The following is an 18038-nucleotide window of genomic DNA, read 5'->3' on the forward strand; positions in this document are numbered from 1 at the left end:
GAGAGCTTCAAGTGGATCAAGACTAAAATTAGTGATATTCGTTACAGTGTTTGAAGTTCAAGAACAGAAAAAAAAAAAAAAAAAAGGTTAATTAGCCTTTGTAATATAAAGCTGTACTCTTCATGGAATTTGCTCATTTTGATGGAAAATGTTGATGGGATTTGAATTGTGGGTAAGTATCATGCATGAATAATCAAGTATATATATGAAATTTTAAAGTTAAATAGATGAGATTGTTAATTTTCTATTTCGGTCACTCTTAGTTCTAATTTTTTTCAACCTAAAAAAAGATTTTATGAGTTAATAACTATTATTTGACTATTTGAGTGACCATAAAAATCCACTCTGCGATATCATATCTTTTTTTCCCTTTCAGTTATATGATGAATAATCGTTTCATAGCGCTCTAGATCATGAATTACTTCATGTTTTCTTTAATTTGTTAAACGTTTCAACATTTGGAAGTGAGGTTTAATTAGTTATCATAAAAAAAATGATTTCTTTTTATTGATCAGCTTGCACACACTTAGACTATATCTTACTTTTACCTCCATCAATATATGAATATATCTTACTTTTACCTCCCATCAACATATGAATCAATTAAATTTTTAGTCACCTAAGCTAGCTTAAATAGATACTTCATACTTTCTTTCTTATTTGTAATATTTCGTCTCTTGAGAGTTAATTTAATTAATTTTCAAATTAAGATGTTGAGGTGTAAAGAGAGAGAATTAGTCTCCCGTACATATGTATTGTACACCCAATCGATCTCTCTGGATTAGATCGGGTATTAAAATATAATATTTTAAAACACTTAAAATGACAATAAAATGAAAAGAATAATCAATCTCCAGTCCCAAAAAACGAAAAAGGAAATGATCAATATTGATTTTTCCTTTTCTTTCTTAAAGCATCAATCTGGATTTATTTATTACTCCATATTTTTGTTTCCAGGAATTAGATGCTATAATGATAATAAAAGGTTGTTTGCTTAGTGTTAAGAAAACTGTCTTTCTTGATTTTGAAGAGAAAAATTCAAATTTCGTGATTCTTTTTTAAAATGCATCACCGCTTTCTTCTTAAAGACAAGCTTGGCCCACAATGAATTATTTACTTTATGTGAAACAAGATAGATGAGTTTGAATTTAAGACCAGGTCTTTTTTTCTTCATACTCATCCGTTCGGGTGGTCTTCGCTAGAAAATTATAATCCTTTCGTCCTAAATTATTCATTCTAAATTCAAATATATATTAATTAAAAAAAATAATTAATAACATAACTAATTTATCATATTACCTCTATTAAATAATATTTATATTTTAATTTAAAGAAAAATAATTAATACAAAGATTAAAATATGAAAAAGATTTTGTCTCTTCTTGATTAATAAAAAAAGATAAGTAAAATGAGATAAAATTAAAAAATTTGAGATGAAGGGAGTATTATACAACAAAATAATATATTGAATCTCTTTACATTATTCACGTATTTATTTATTTATATTTTAATTTTTTAGACAAAAATTCTAGCTTTGCTACTTCATTCTTACACAAGTCCCAACAAATCCCTACAACTCCTACATAATAAGACATCTAAAATGCAGATTACTGTCTCATAGGTATTCTGTGATGAAATATCTCATAGGAATTCTGGTGATGAAATAACAACTGCGCAGCTCTATATCAAATCATGAGCGTCTATGTATCGATGAAGGGATGAATAATCGACTGCTAAAGATGGGTAAAAAAGCAAAATAAAAAATGAGAAATTCGTGTGATATCCGAGTTTGATTAGTGAAATAAAAAATTGAGCAGCTACTAAATATAGAGTTGCAAAGGGTATGATGTGCAATTAGATTGGATGCTAAAACTCTTGAATACTGTGAACCTATTAATTTCATGAATCGATTACAAATAATATCACTCAAATCTTTTTTATACAACTGAATCATTACAGTAAAGACTAAATTATGGGGCAGGTCTTTATTTGTCTAATACTCTTGAGGTAAAAAGAAAGCATTACCGCAAAATGCTTGTTTATTAAACAACGTGTACTCTTGTACAAGAATGTAACGAATAACTTTTAATACAGACCACAACTTATTTACCACGTCAAGTTGCAAGTGAAACCTTAAGTGTCGTTTGGCGTAAGGTATGAGGAATAAATAGTCTCGGGATAACACGAAGTATTATTTTATCTCATGTTTGGTTTGAAGGATTAGTTAGTATCGCGATTACTTATCCCACCATTTACACCATAGTGATGGAGTAAGTTATCCCATACACATGGTGGGATAACTAATCCCGGATTATCTCGGGATAACTAATTCCGATTCAGTTATCCCGAAATAACTCTTTCCCAACCAAACGACCCCTAAAAGAAAATAATTAAGAATTTAAGTTTTGTACATGTACAAAACATTCTACACTATAAGTAAACTTGATTTGCTATTGCAGGTTATCTAATTTTATTTTTTTTTTATTTTTATGTAAATAATTGGGTAATGTGCAATAGCAGGTCAAGTTAACTATAGTGCTAGAATATTTTGTGCACTGACGGTGCAGAGAACTTAAACTCAATAATTAAAGTATTTAGCTTATGTACACTGATGGTGTGTAAAGATTTTTTGCACTATCAGCATAATTTTGCATGATGTACGTGACTTAGTCAACAACGTCGTGAAGCTTATGGAATTTCTGATGATCAAGATCTTGGAAATAGTTGGTGGATTGAGACCTTTGGACTCGATTCAATCTGTTCATTGCGTCCTTCTTGATGTTGTTATTGTTGTTGCTGCTATACTTATTGCCTATGTTTCTTCTAGCATTTGGTAATGGAGGTCTATTCTTGAGGTTCCTAGTGGCATTGGGATGAAATTCAATACTTCTTGGAGAACTCTGAGGGCTCTCTGCTTTCTCAGTTGGCTTTGAAGTACTGGAAGATGCACTAGTAGTTGTATTAGTAGTGCTACTTCCTGGCTCTAGTACACTAAAGACTGTTGAAACTCTACTCTTTGTTGGCTCCTGCAACTTACCACACAAGAAATTAATGAGTTTAACTTCGATGTGGTGACAGTGTAAGAGTTTTTTACACTGTCAAGTCGTTAACGTAAATACTCATAATAAGTGAAACTAGTGACGTGAAATCAAAGCAACTCTTTGTAGCACATTAAATTGCATTGATGGTTTAAAAAGAAATTTGTGCTGTCAGTGGATATAAGTGATATTCATATTAAACACTGATGATTGTCTTCCAGGTTTTCTTAGTGCATAAATTTGAGAAATGTACCTCAGTATAGCCACCACTATCTGGTTTTGCTTCCTCCGCGTCTATTACTTTCTTTTGTCGTTCCTTTTGTGATTGAGAGCGTTGTCGTATCTTGTGCCTGCCGGGAGGGAAAATGGAACAAACGGAAGTTGGAAGTCATATCACTTTAATCAGAGATTTAAGTTTGATATTAGATGATTCAGATAATGCAATTAGCTTATGATTCAGATAATGCAATTAGTTTGATATTAGATGATTCAGATAATGCAATTAGCTTGATAGTATCTCAGCAATTTTGTATCCTTCTACTTATTCTCCAGAAACAAGGTAGCCTTTTGGGTTTCGAAACAGAACTTCGAAAACATTTCAGATAAAAACATTAAATATTTGAACTAAGCTCAAGTTTGACTTGCTCTTGGTTAAAAAGATGCAATCTGAACTGATTCTGATGCCATATTCTCTTTCGCGTAACAATGCTCCACAAAACCTTTAGAAACAGTGAAGGACAAAACATTTGTGAAGAAAAAGGACGTTGGACCTAATTCAAATGCAGAAGCTAACTTTTTAGGTGCGGAATATTAAGAGGTTTCAGTCCATACCCTCGACTAATGTCTGGATCCAACATTTTCAAGAAGACCATTTGACCTATAGACAAGCTCACTAACCTTTTCCTCTCAAGCTTTAATGCTGCCTCAGGATATTCCTTATAGACTACAGGCAGCTCCGAGAGTTCACAGGCCAAGGGGCTCGTACGAAAGAACTGTATTGAAACATTTTCCAAATCAAGAGTGAAAAGAACTTCATTTGACTAGCACTTTCTCATGATTTAAAATATGATCACAAACTTCTTGTTAGAATGTTACTGAATTTGATATTTCAGCTAACAGTTACCTCATCTTGAAGTGCTGAACCTGCAGAACCTCGATTTGAAGGATCTAGCGCAAGAAGAACGTTTAGAAGCCTCCAAGATGATGTCGGGAAGTGCTTGAAAGCTTCCTTCTTGTTAGACCTGTAAGTATATGGTGGCCTGAAGGTTGTTGAAAGTTTTGTTCGCCTCCAGTAATCCTCTGTCGGTGTGCCACAGAGCTTGAATATCTTGTGGAGCTGCTCCACCTAGAGAATTTTTCCATAATTAGTTTCATAAACACCCTTTAGAACATGCTGAATTGAATGAAAATTAATGAGATATCGATTGTTATTAGCTTCTTGATGATCTATTTAATTGGACATTGAGAATTTATGCAAAGTTAGTCTAGTACCTCAGTGCGACCTGGTAGAATAGGCCTGCCTGCAAACATTTCAGCCATGAGGCAGCCTGCACTCCAAAGATCAATACCTATTCCATAATCTGTAGCACCTAGTAGTAGTTCTGGAGCTCTGTACCAAAGTGTGACTACTCGACTTGTAAGAGGACGTTTCTTTTCAGGATTGAACAAGTTTGCCAGTCCAAAATCAGCAATTTTTAGCATCCCATTTTTGTCAATCAACAAATTGGATCCCTTAATATCTCGGTGCAAAATACCCCTCTCGTGGCAGTGCTGCAGGCCTGCAAGCAGCTGCTGCATGTAACACTTAATCTGTAAAAAGGATAAATACTTTTAAAATAAGCAATTGCAACGGCAATTGGTAAACCTCAAACATCAAAAAAAATAACTTGAAAATGTGCTGACCTGTGCTTCATTGAGCCTCATATCAGGCCGAGATATTATGCTGGTGAGATCAGACTGCATGTATTCGAAAACTATGTAAAGACTATATTGCATTCTGGAAGTAGCCAACCCTTCAAGCTTTATGATATTGGGATGGTCCATCTTTTGCAAAATCCTAATCTCTCGAGCCATGAACTTTATACTCTCCGGTTCTGAAGTATCAAAACGAACTTTTTTTAAGGCAACAATCTTCCCAGTATCCCTGTCACGTGCTCTATAAACATTGCTGTAAGTCCCTGAACCTACCTAAAATATCAAAAACTTGCATCAAATTCAATTTTGCTACTCAGCTTAGTTCTTTATCATTTCATCCAAAAAATTATCTAAACAAAAGATAGCACAACGTTCTCGTTTTCAAACTGAAAAGGTTACTCAAGTTTCCAGTGATGATTAAACGAAATTCAGTGATTCTGTCTTATTATAATTCCGTTTCCAATTCAATTCTAACTAATAAAATAGAAAGTTCTTGACTAGTCAATTTCCCTTTGAATGAAAAATCCTTGGACTCTCAATCTAATTTAAGCCTAGAATGTTTCTTCATTACACAATAATAGTTACTGGAAATTTCTAGTGTCTATCAAAGGAAGGGACAGAGTAATGAAACAAAAGGCTAGAGTTAGAATAAGAGTTCAAGTTAAACAAACTGATTAGATAAAAATATTTAATCGGTTGTAGCACTGTATTTCCAGATTACCACATGGAGAATTACCAGTGTTGCTGGTCAACTTAACCTGATGGAGCGTAGCACATAAACTCTAAACTTTAATTCCAGCTATGCACAGTTAAAATTGATAGGAAATTAAGAAGAGACAAACCTTGTCAATTTTGTCATAAGAATCAGCACTTTTTGGGACTAAACCAGCCAGAACTTGTCTTGGAATATTATCAACTAGCCATTTTGGCCATCCATCTATTAACTCTTCCTCTTCAGTTGTTGTCATGGTAATTTTCTTACCAACATCACCACCATCACTGCGCTCATTAGTTTGTTTTTCTCCATCACTTGTGATCACCAAATTCCTTTCAATATTGATAATATCTCTATTAGCATCACTCCGTCTCCTAACATCATCAAAACCAGCAGCATTTTTCTCCCTTGGCACATGAGGCCTCTGTCCAGTAGACCTCCTTGGCCTAACATGTTGATCTCCTCTAGCAACATATCCGTTCTCCAACTTCAGCTTTTCTAATCCCCGAGGCGGTGAATGCATCGAAGGCTTTCCTTGAGCACACCCCATGAACTATAATATCTTATCAAGTTTCTAAAAATTGTTGTAAATATATTGATGGCTAATAGCCAGTCTGGCCAAGCTTTTGGGAAACTAAAAGTCTGAGTTGAAGTGTTGGGCCAAGATATTAGGAATAATATAAGTGCTTTTGAGTAAGCAGAAGTTGTTTTTTGGAAGCTGAAAAGGTAGCTTCTACAAGCATTTCTCAAACCTTGGCAAAGTTGCTGCTCTAATATAGCCAAAAGTGTGTTTCAAATTAATTAGTCAAACACAAACTGTTCTTATCTCTCCAAAAGTACTTCAAAAAGCACTTACAAAATAAATAGATTTTGGAAACTTAACCGAACGGACTACACACTGTGACATAGTTAAGAAAAGGTCATGAATTCATGACCAAATCCAACAAACACAAGACACATGGAGAAAAGAGAAGGAACTGAAAACAATATTGCAGGCTGAGTTAAAACTGGGAGAAAAATTCTTCAGAAATAGAGAAAGTTGATGAAAGTGACAAGAAAACCGGCAAGGCCGGCCATTTTAAGAATAAGATTACTGTTGTCTTCATCTTCTTGTTGTCTATTCCATTAGATGGCATACTAATTAGTACATGTTAAATAGGTTATAAATGTCAATATTTGGTTTCTCTCTCTCACACACACATATATATATACAATAAGATCACAGAAAGATAACTATCCATATAATAAGTGAAATTAATAACATGAAAAATAAGCGCGCAACCTCCTTTAGCATGCAAAAAAAAAAAATATTACACTGTCAGTGTTTATGCATATGTGGTAAATCCTTGTTCTCTATATATACATTGTATTTCCTTTTCTTTTTCTTTAAAGAACTTATATATATTGCAGAAGTTTCATAAGACTGCAAAAACTTCAATATTTTTTTATCACCTGTTTTAATACTACATCTGTTCAAGTGAAATAAAACAATTTGACAAGGAAAGCCAAGATTTATCATGTCTTGTGTGTCGTCTTCTCTTTTAAACCAACTAAGAGGCGGAAATTAATCTTAGTAAATTATGACACGACGATATAGCTATTTTATTGCTGTGTGCCAAACGATTTGAGCTAATGTCGTACTACCTGCTACTGCCAAAAATGTGTTGTCTTGAACAAGAAAAAAAATTAGTATATACTATATACTACATATGTAACTACGTAATAAAGAGCTTGTCAATATCAGTGCGTAGATAAAAGTTGTACTCTTGCTATATCTCTAAAAATGTCGTTTTAATTTTTGCAGAAGACTGAAAAAAGAGGGAAAAGGTCTAAATTTAGCTCTGAATTTTGTGAAATAACTCAAGTTTGCTTTCTGTCAGTAGTAGGGATTAAATATTTTTCGGCGCTATAAGATTGATCTAAAATTACCCTCATCCACTAATGGCGAAAGCTTTTCAACATATGGACATCTTTGATAATGGAAAAGGGTCAAATTTGCCCATAAACATGTGAAATGATCCAATTTTTGCTATTACATTGTTTAGTAACGAGATTATCTAAACTTGTTCTGTGAAAGAAAAAACTGGTAGTTACATCATTGCAGAACCAAAGTAATGTTCGATCCATTTGAACAACTCGAGGCGAGACTAATGGCAGAATTATTCAACCAGTAATAAAGTCTGAAAATTCATAAATTTGGGAAGGTTTTAGGCAGCTTGTTTATTTCAAGAGAACCCCCTTCCTAACCAATAAACTACAATAATTGCGAGCTACTATTATTCGAAGGAAAAGTCAATGGTTTGGCAACAATCAAACGGCTTTCTATCATAGTTGCAAGGGCCAACGATTTTTCACCTACAGAACTAATACATATTTCTAACAAAAAAAAAAAATCAAGTTCTTGCAGAAGTTGGGAGTGTGTTAGTTATATGTAGTGCAATGAAGGGGCTCAAACTATAAATTGAGAATTCAAGTGAGGAAATTAAAGGAAACAATTGGATTCTTTTACACAAAATTACAAAGGAGAATATCTTATGGCAATATTTTGTGATATGGAGGAACTTCATTCCAAGTCTAGTATCCCAAAATTTGATAGAAGGATCTTAACCTGATCCACAAAGTCGGAACCAGTGGCATATTCTGTTAACATCCCAACAGCAAAACCAAACATTGCCCATCTGTTCAATTAACATATATCAGTACAAGTTAGTAATACTTACTACGCCAACTGAAAATATCAAAGTGAAAAATCAGTTAGTCAAACTAGCATGTAAGAAACTATGTTCAAAGCTATATACGATTATCAGGCATACTGCGCGCTTACCCATTTATACGTCTTCTACCCTTTTTACCACCTCTAAGCAATTGATAAACCTTTCTCCATCTAGCATACTTTCCTTTTTAGTTTCCCTAAAAAGAATGGCACCTTTCCATATATAGAAACAATCTGACTTTATACTTCCATTTTATCTTTAATGAGATGATTTATAGGCTATAGCCACACAAACCTTCATGCGTTTAGACTACCTTTCTATCTAACTTAAGCTTCGAGCTCAGATAAACAGTGCCGCATAAGTTGGGACAAAAAGAATAATAAACGAAAGCAAAAAGAAGTGCTACCACAAAACTGTTATGGCAAATCAACTACATACACTGAATCTTTCATTAGTATTATTTGGATGATGCAACATAAACCTGAAAGCATCTAAGTCTCTAGAGCAGTGAAGGACATGATTTATGGTCGATCGATCATCATATACCTAAAAACCTTTTCAGGTGTTCTGGTATCATAGCTACTATTTCCTAAAGGGAATTGCAGTGTTTTTTGTTACTATATTTCCAACTCCAACCAGCTTGGCTGCTGTATATGTGGTTGTACATTCCATCGAGAAATATCATTTTTTTTTCCACGCGTCAGAATGTCCATGGTCTAAAATCAAAACTGGTTAAGAAAAGGGCACACTTTAAGAAAATCAAATCTCGAAGAGCTGTGGAGTACACCTCTTAGAAAGCACATCAACTATACATGTATATAATGATCTTAACGAGCCAGTCAAACTGAGTTGTATAGATTATGTCAAGGTTTTACACTTTGTATATGCGCAACAACCTACGCAGCAGGCAACTTCAGTCACTCGAGGAAATGAAGAGTCTTAGAAGCTTCTTTCGACAGGATCATTCAGAATTTCAGTTGCATAATTTCTACCACGAATATATTCTGAATAAATATGTAATATCTTCAATGGATTAAATGATAATCAAGTCTAAGGATCTCAAGAACAAAACTTTAACTTGACATACAATGGAACCTTAAATCTTTGGTTTGACCAGATCTCCATCTAATCCAACTCAAACCAAATCAAATCACCAACCTCTGCTTGTTTTGCCAACTGCCATTCTGGAACAACTTCGACCAATGCTAAAATTAGTCATACAACCAATGTTACTAAATTATCATATAAACTTCACACTAATACTGAATTATTGATAGTTGTTAAACTAAAAAAAAAGAAAAAAAAAGTTAGTGCTAATTTAGAGATAAGCATCCATAAAACACACACACACAGAGAACTATGGCCGAATTTGCTACGTCATACTCCAACTTCACGGGGGTCCTATTATCCCCTGAACTAAATTTTAGCATATTTTTGTCACCCTTTTATGCTGATGTGGCACCTTGCGTGAAGCTAAACACCCGAGCTGCATGAAGGACTATCATGTGTCATGTCAGCTAAAAAGGTCGACAAAAATAGGCTAAAATTTGATTCAGGGGTACTAGATGCTTATCTCACAAATTTGGTCATAGTTAGGAGGTCCTAGATGCTTATCTTGCAAATTTTTGTTCTGCTACTAGCAGACCATTCTAAATGGGATCTTGTATCCTCTCGGTAAACAAACCTCTTTACTCCTATTGGTTAAGCCAATCGAATTTTCGCGAATCAGTTAAGAGACTATAAAACCAAATTATCAGAAGAATAAAACCCTGCTTACTCCAGCTTGGTTTCAATCTTCAAATGAAACCATTTCAAAATTTTGGGCAAACACTGCACTACACCTAGAATAATTTCTATAAATTCCCAAGTGGATTCTTCAATACAGATATTTTAATTTCCAAGCTAACATCTAGACTTTGATCAAAGCACTGATAATACAAAATTAGGTTCCACACTTTATAGTATCACTTAACAAAGAGGTATTCAATCCTACATATGGGTGAACACTCATATCAAAATTTATTTTCTTATAAGGGAATATTCAAATAACTAAGGGGAGGAAAAACAAGCAATAGAATTAATCCAAATTCTCTTAAAATGTAATTATTACCTGCCATTAGAAATTTCATTCTTGCCAATAAAACCAAAGAAAGGGCCTTGATTAGCTTCCTCAAGCTTCTTCTGTTTGAAATAGTCTTGAAGCTCCTTAGCTTTTTGCCTTTGGAATTCCATAGTAATAACATTCTTGGCATCCACAGCAACCTGCTTCGGCGGAGGCAGTGGCGAAGGTGAAGGTGGTGTTGATGGTGATGGTGGGACAGGTTTAACAGGGGTAGGTGGTTGAACCATAGGTCTTCTCAAAGGACCATCAGCTTGAGAACTCCTAATGGTAAGTGTAGAAAATCTGAAATTATAGGAAGAGGAGGGAGATGGATTTTGAATTTTGATGTAGGGGAAGGAAGATGTCGATGCTACTGACATTTTTGTGGATAGTTGAAGAAGAAGAAGAAAAGGAGGGAAAATTAGTGGAATTGTATGGTTTAACTGTTTATCTCAAGTTGAGATTGTATATTGATTGGATAGTGAAAGGTGTTTACTAGTATGTGGATAGCATGTGGCCAAGTTTCATACTTTCAACTTTACAAAGAGATTGTCCTTTGCAACTTGTACTTTGTATATAAGTCACAAGTCACAATATTTGAGGGCTCATTTCATATCAAAAATACCAGATAACTAATTACCAAATGCTTATATATCAAGTCAAATCAGTTAAATTCATTAAACCGTCGATAACATTTCTATTTAGTCAATCTATATCAAAGACGAGAAATTATATATACAAACATAATTTTATTTTTGCATACATACTTACATATCAAGTTAAATCAATTAAAGTTATTAAACTACCCCATTTATTTAACCACTGTTGTGATGGATTTGGTAGTAAACAATGACTACATTGAGACAACGACAATTATTGGCTAAATAACATTTCTATTTAGTCAATCTATATCAAAGACGAACAATTATATATGCAACACAATTTTTTTTTATAACCGTGGTATTTGGGTCCGCTTGTGCGCACCTCGACTAAATACATGAGGATATCTGTCACTTCTCACCGGCGACAGGTACCAGGTAACTCTGTCCACCAAGATTAGAACGGATGAAAAGAAAACACCTAGTGTTTGTCTCTGCTACTTGTCTTTTTTCATTAATCAAGAAGAGATAAAAAAAAAATTTCCATGTTTTAGTCTTTGTATTAATTACTTTTTCTTTAAATTAAAATTAAACATATTTAATAGGGGTACTATTGTAAACTAACCATGTTATTAATTATTTTTCTTAATCAATGTGTCATCTCAATTTAGGATGGATAATTTGGAATAGGTAATTTGGGATGAAATGAGTATTAAACTACTATTTGTTTAACCACCGTGGTGATGGATTTGATAGTAAACAATCCCTATATTGAGACAATTTTGTATATCATATAACAGTGCTATATACTTAAATACACGAAATACAATTTTTATCAAACATAAAGAGTTGAATGAAGAAATTTAATCGAACGCACAATTCAAAGCAGGCAACCAAAGGTCATAAAAGTCTGAGTTAATAATATGAAAATTTAAAACAAAACAGAAGAAATAGAATGTCACACGAATTACCTCTTTTGTCAGCCATCAAACTTTTGCAGGGTTTTGGATTGTAGGTGACAAAAGAGTTTTAAAATGAGGTGTATGTGACACAAGTCTTAATTGAGTGAAGCTAACAATTACTTTATTATGGATTAAGAAAATTTGGAAAGTTTGAAAATAACCCATAAGTTTTTTAATTTACATTTTGATCTAAATGTTAGTTAATATAACAGAAAACAGAGGGAAAAAAGGCGTGTTTCTCTCTCTCTCTTCAAATTCGTTGTTGTTTTCTCTCTCTTCACGATTATTGTTGTTCATTGTTGCTGCTGCTTTATTTATCATCTTCTGCTTCATTATCATCATCTTCCACTTCATTATCATCATCATCTTTTTCTTCTTCTTGTCGAACATTGTTGTTGTTGTTAGGTCAAATTTTATTTCCTACATGATTTTCCACTTTGGCATTACTTCATAGGTGACTTTGGTAAGAAAAATTGTGATTTTTATTCGAATTTGTCATTTGGGTACACAGTTACTGTTGTTTTTTCCAACAATTGATAGAACCCGATCATAAATCCAACATAAGTGCCCATAATTTAAACAGATCACTCATCTGGTGCATCAGATGAGTAATCTGTTGCAACGAAAGACTCATATGTTGGATTCATATTTATGCTTCTATAATGCCCGTAACATGAATCGAACATATGGGTAATCTGTTGCAACAGAAGATTTATCTGTTTTAACAGACTATTATTTGTTGCAATAGACTAGTTATTTGTTGCATCAAACTGATTATCTATTGCATCAAACTGCTTATTTGTTGCAACATATGAGTAATCTGTTGCAACAGATGATTAATCTATTTGGAACAACACAAATCAACCCCTGCCACAAACCCAACAAATAACCAATATGTTTCAACTCTTGCTATTGCTACTGAATTCAAAAATATTCCTTACGTCCAATCGTCGACATGTTTGTTAAGAAAACAATAGACAGAATGAAAATTAAACACTCCCTCCATCTCAAATTACCCATCCTAAATTTCCTAATTTGATTTCTCATTTTACTTGTCTTTTTTCATTAATCAAGAAGAGACAATTTTTTTTTCATGTTTTACCCTTTGCATTAATTACTTTTTATTTAAATTAAAATATAAACATTATTTAATAGGGGTATTATGGTAAACTAGACATGTTATTAATAATTTTTTCAATCAATATGTCATTTTAATTTGGGACAAGTAATTTGAGACGGAGGAAGTATGAATTAAAACGTCAAAGCCGTGCAACAGACTAGTTATTTGTTGAAACAGAATAGTTATCTATTGCATCAGACTGATTATCTGTTGCATCAGACTACTTAGCTGTTACAATATATGAGTAATCTGTTTGAAACAATACAAATCAGCCCCTGCCACAAACCTAACAGATAACCAATATGTTTCAACTCTTGCTATTGCTACTGGATTCAAAATTATTCCTCACGTCCAATCGTTGACATATTTGTTGAGAATATATTAGACAAAATGAAAATTAAATATGAATTAAAACATCAAAGTTGATCAAACATAATTTTTTTTATCAAACAAAAATAAATAAAAATATATATACATTGACTAAAAGAAAAAAAAAATAATCTAGTTATTATTATTAACATTATTATTATTATTGTCAGCCAGTCAATCTTCAAAAGGTAGCAGCAAGACCCTCCTCAGCCTGCGGATCTCACGGAGCATCCTTGCTCTAACTGCTCCCAGTTCCCATTGCAGGTCACAAACCTGCATCCGAAGTTCATTCACGGCGTCTAGTAGAAAAGCAACGTCCCACACTAGGTCAGTTATATCTAGAACACATATGAATTGACCAAAAATGTAAAAAAAAATAAAGAAAAGAATATCCAAATGTAATACAACGTATACTACAAATTGGTGAGAAAAAAAAAGTTACCTGAGTCAGGAAAGAGAAAGAGGTGGAAGGTATAATATGAAAGACAAGATACAATAAATAAATAAAGTGTAGTTGAGTGAACGATTGAGTAAGGAAGGACCTATTTATAGAGGATTTAATTTGAATGAGTGACAAAAAGGCGCGACTGTCCACCTCCATTTATTAATTACATTTTTTTATTATTGTGAAAAGTTATGACTTAATTAAATTAAGAAATATTGTGATAAGTCATGATTTTTCAGATTATTATTATTAATTAGTTCTTTCCAAGAACCGTTTTTATTGAGTTGTGACAACAGATTTTATATCTGTTGCATCAGATAACTCATCTGTGACAATAAATATATCATCTGTTGTAACAAATAGAAAACTTATTGCATCAAATAATCTATCTGTTGCAATATATAATCTAACTGTTCACCTCCATTTATTAATTACATTTTTTATTACTGTGAAAAGTTATGACTTAATTAAATTAAGAAATATTGTGATAAGTTATGACTTTTCAGAATATTATTATTAATTAGTGTAACACCCCGGAAAACGGGTCCCGGAGCGTCACATGGTGCTTGAGGCTACGAGTAGCCCCAAGCTAACCCTTTGAGCCATTTTCATTCAGTTAAACACAAATCAACGGGGTTTCTATAAATAACCCTCAAATATCAACAGAGTAATCATCATCCAAGAATAAAAGAATTTCAAAAAGATAACAAAATACGACTTATTAGTCAACTCCCAACATTTATACTAGTCTGACAAGCCTCTAAGAAAATCAATAAAACCAGCGAGCCATTGAGACATGCCCCAACTGACTCATACTCAGTTATCAAATGTAAACGATTCCGTGAAACCAACATCAGGCATCACATCCTCGGAAAATGAGGACTCACCACAACAGAGGATGTAGAACAACGTGCCCAAAGAATCACTGTCGAACCTGGAACTGAGCACCTGAACCTACATTTCGAGAAATGCAGCCCACATCCGAAGATGTGGGTCAGTACCATGGAAAGGAACTAAGTATATAGGGTTGTATGCAGTTGTATAAACATCATCATCATAAATATTTATAAGAAATATGCAGGATGTATGAAAGACTCACATAGCCCGAAGAAAATCATCATAATCATGAGAGGATGAAATAAGTACAATAACACATGTGAGTCATTATATAATTTGTCAATCACTTTCAGTTCATCAAGAATATCAATTCTCATAATGTAAATGTCATTTAAATCTTTTGAAAGAATAACTTTCACAATTCCACTTTCAAATCACTTCACCATTCACCATAGACACAAGAAAACACACACACACTGGGAGATCCTATAACCGACATAAACCATGTGAGCTACATGGAGTCCAACGTACAACCCACGTTAGGGAGAGTCGTCCTATCCTTGCCATCGGAGTAGGACTATCGATATCAAATCCACACAAACTAGTGATCACTATATAAATCAGCTTCAGGCTCACTCCTACGGGGGCACGTAGTTCTAGGGAAGTAAGGTCGCTTTATACCTCCCACTCGGTGCTAAAAATTTCTCCCGGACATAGGTCAGATCATTTCAAAGATAATCTACAACAAAACAGTTTCAGTAATATATAAATATACATCGGGAGCCATCATGCTTCCCATCTATAAAAATCAACCACGTTGTGGATTTCTTTCACACTTGAGTTCAAAATAACTCCATTAAGACCAAAAGGTCAAATCATTCAAAATATCTCAAATATTCAACATAACGTGCTTATAACACACACTTTCTCAAAAAAAAACACAATTTTCAATAGGGATTCACAACCCAAATATCAAAATCATGATAAATATAGTTCAAGATTCACGCTTTATATCTCCACACATGTAAATTTCTCTTTCAAAATTATAAACATCAAAATTTCATAATAATCATCATAAGATATGGGTTCATGCTTCAAATTCGTAAAAATCAAATAAAAATTATGCCTTTGTAAGGAAAATTACTTTTGGGCACAAGAACGAAAGAGAGTTCTTATTGAAAAACCTCACATACCTTGAATGATGAACTTTAGATCGATACTTGTTTTTGAGATGTTAATCGTGCCTTTGAATGATGGTTCTTGGAGTTCTTGATCTAGGAACTTGGAATCTTGAATAAATTTGCAGAATTAATGGTGAACTTTGGAAGTTCTTGAAGTTGGATGTAGGAGCTTAGGATTTTCTTTTTGAGGGAATTTGATAAAATATAACATATAATACTTCTAATAGGCTTTAATATAGGGTTTGGATGGATTTTTGGGTGAGGGTGAATGACCAAAACGCCCCTAAAAATCTAATAATTCTCGAATCTGTCCTTTGGTGGACTGTTTTGATAGTGTGAAGTAGATCAACTATAATGTTTTACTCCGTTATCCAAATTGGTTGAAACCAATTTCATTAGAAAGAGGACTCTCAGATATTTCTGTTGATATATAGTATCTCACCCAGATCATTGTGTACGAGGATTTATGATCATTTGAAGTTGACCCAAAAATTCTCTTTTGATAGGCTGAAGTAGATCGACCATAACTTCTTGCTCCAATAGACAAATTGGATGAAACCAATTTCATTGGAAAAAGGACTCGCAGAGCTTTCCGTTGATATATAGTAGATCACCCATATTATTATGTATAAAGAGTTATGATCATTTAAAATTGGAGCAAAAATACGCCAGGCCTCAGTACTTTTTCCTGCACGTTTTACTGTTCACTACTATTCACGGTTCGATCAGAATGTTCATAACTCATCGCTCGGGTGTCCGTTTTGGATGATCCATATATCATTGGAAAGGTTATTAGATACTCTACGCAATGGTGGGTCATAATCTAAGACATTCCACACAAAAAATTTATAATTCATTCTAGAAGATAGAACCCAACACGTTTACGCACAAAATTTCAACGAAAAATTTTCTGGGGTATTACAATTAGTCCTTTCTAAGAATTATTTTTATTGAGTTGTGATAATAGATTTTATATTTGTTGCATCAGATAACTCATATGTAACAACAGATATATCATTTGTTGCAACAAATAGAAAACCTGTTGCATCAAATAGTCTATTTGTTGCAACATATAATCTAACTGTTCACCTCCATTTATAAATTACATTTTTTATAACTATGAAAAGTTATGACATAATTAAATTAAGAAATATTGTGATAAGTCATGACTTTTTCGATTATTATTATTAATTAGTTCTTTCCAAGAACCATTTTTATTGAGTTGTGACAACAGATTCTATATTTGTTGCATCAGATAACTCATCTGTGACAATAAATATATCATTTATTGCAACAAATAGAAACCTTGTTGCAACATATAATCTATTTGTTACAAAATATAATCTATATTTTTTTTAAAAAAAAAATTATCATCATATCATTAATCCAAATTTTCTGACCTTTTTATTATATAAATTAAAAAAAATAGATTTTAAAACAAAAATATTTTCCGCAAAAATAAATGACACCTATTTAATATTAACGTCAATTATTCAAATTAAATAACCATTTTTTTATGGTTATAAATTGTGTTTATCATTTATTTTTTTTTATTTTTTGTGAAAAGAAATGACTTAATTAAATCAAGATGGGGAATTTTTTTATTATTGTGACAAGTCATGACTTTTCAGCTTATTATTATTAAATAATCTTTTTCTCAATTTAAAAATCAAAGACACCTTTTCAATAATCGTTTATTTAATAAAATAATAATTATTTTTATTGATTTCTGGCAACAGATTGTATATCTGTTGCATCAGATAAACCATCTGTTGCAACAAATCGACCATCTATTTTAATAGATTTTTTATTTCTTCTAATAGCAGATACATCAGTCGTAATAGATGGGAAATTTGATATATCAACAATATTGTTGAATGTGTTTTAGACTAAAAGTCACGACTGTTCACCTTTTCCTTAACAATTCCAATATTGTGACATTTTTTATTATATAATAAATAAATAATTTTAAAAAATAAATTTAAAAACAAAAATGGTGAAAATTCACGATCAGTTATTAAAATTAAATAACCGTTCTTTTAT

At 32.7% G+C, this 18038-nt stretch overlaps 2 protein-coding genes across 9 annotated transcripts; both read right to left on the minus strand.

Moving 5' to 3' along the window:
- Window positions 1-1973: 1973 nt before the first annotated feature.
- On the minus strand, window positions 1974-7947 carry LOC107869589 (probable serine/threonine-protein kinase At1g54610). Of its 2 annotated transcripts, none has more exons than XM_016716099.2 (7): window positions 5795-7947; window positions 4941-5225; window positions 4530-4847; window positions 4162-4383; window positions 3936-4030; window positions 3292-3388; window positions 1974-3026 (listed from the first exon to the last, which is right to left on the minus strand). In XM_016716099.2, exons 1-7 carry the CDS (start codon window positions 6215-6217, stop codon window positions 2667-2669), a joined length of 1800 nt encoding a protein of 599 aa, XP_016571585.1. In that variant the 5' UTR covers window positions 6218-7947; the 3' UTR covers window positions 1974-2666. The 2 variants fall into 2 exon arrangements, with proteins under 2 accessions (XP_016571585.1, XP_016571584.1); XM_016716098.2 differs by having other exon boundaries at window positions 1974-3032.
- Window positions 7948-8099: 152 nt separating this feature from the next.
- Window positions 8100-11103, minus strand: LOC107867616 (light-harvesting complex-like protein OHP2, chloroplastic). 7 transcript variants are annotated; one of them, XM_016713932.2, is made up of 3 exons: window positions 10492-10952; window positions 9540-9586; window positions 8100-8345 (listed from the first exon to the last, which is right to left on the minus strand). In XM_016713932.2, the coding sequence occupies exons 1-3, from the start codon at window positions 10860-10862 to the stop codon at window positions 8311-8313; spliced, it is 453 nt and encodes a 150-aa protein (XP_016569418.1). In that variant the 5' UTR covers window positions 10863-10952; the 3' UTR covers window positions 8100-8310. The 7 variants fall into 7 exon arrangements, 4 of the variants coding, with proteins under 4 accessions (XP_016569418.1, XP_047266383.1, XP_047266384.1 ...); XM_047410427.1 differs by having other exon boundaries at window positions 9540-9574; window positions 10492-10951; XM_047410428.1 differs by having other exon boundaries at window positions 9540-9565; window positions 10492-10950.
- Between the last annotated feature and the right edge of the window lie 6935 nt (window positions 11104-18038).

This window comes from Capsicum annuum, chromosome 4 (genome assembly GCF_002878395.1).
Source record: "Capsicum annuum cultivar UCD-10X-F1 chromosome 4, UCD10Xv1.1, whole genome shotgun sequence".
NCBI classification, from domain to species: Eukaryota; Viridiplantae; Streptophyta; class Magnoliopsida; order Solanales; family Solanaceae; genus Capsicum; species Capsicum annuum.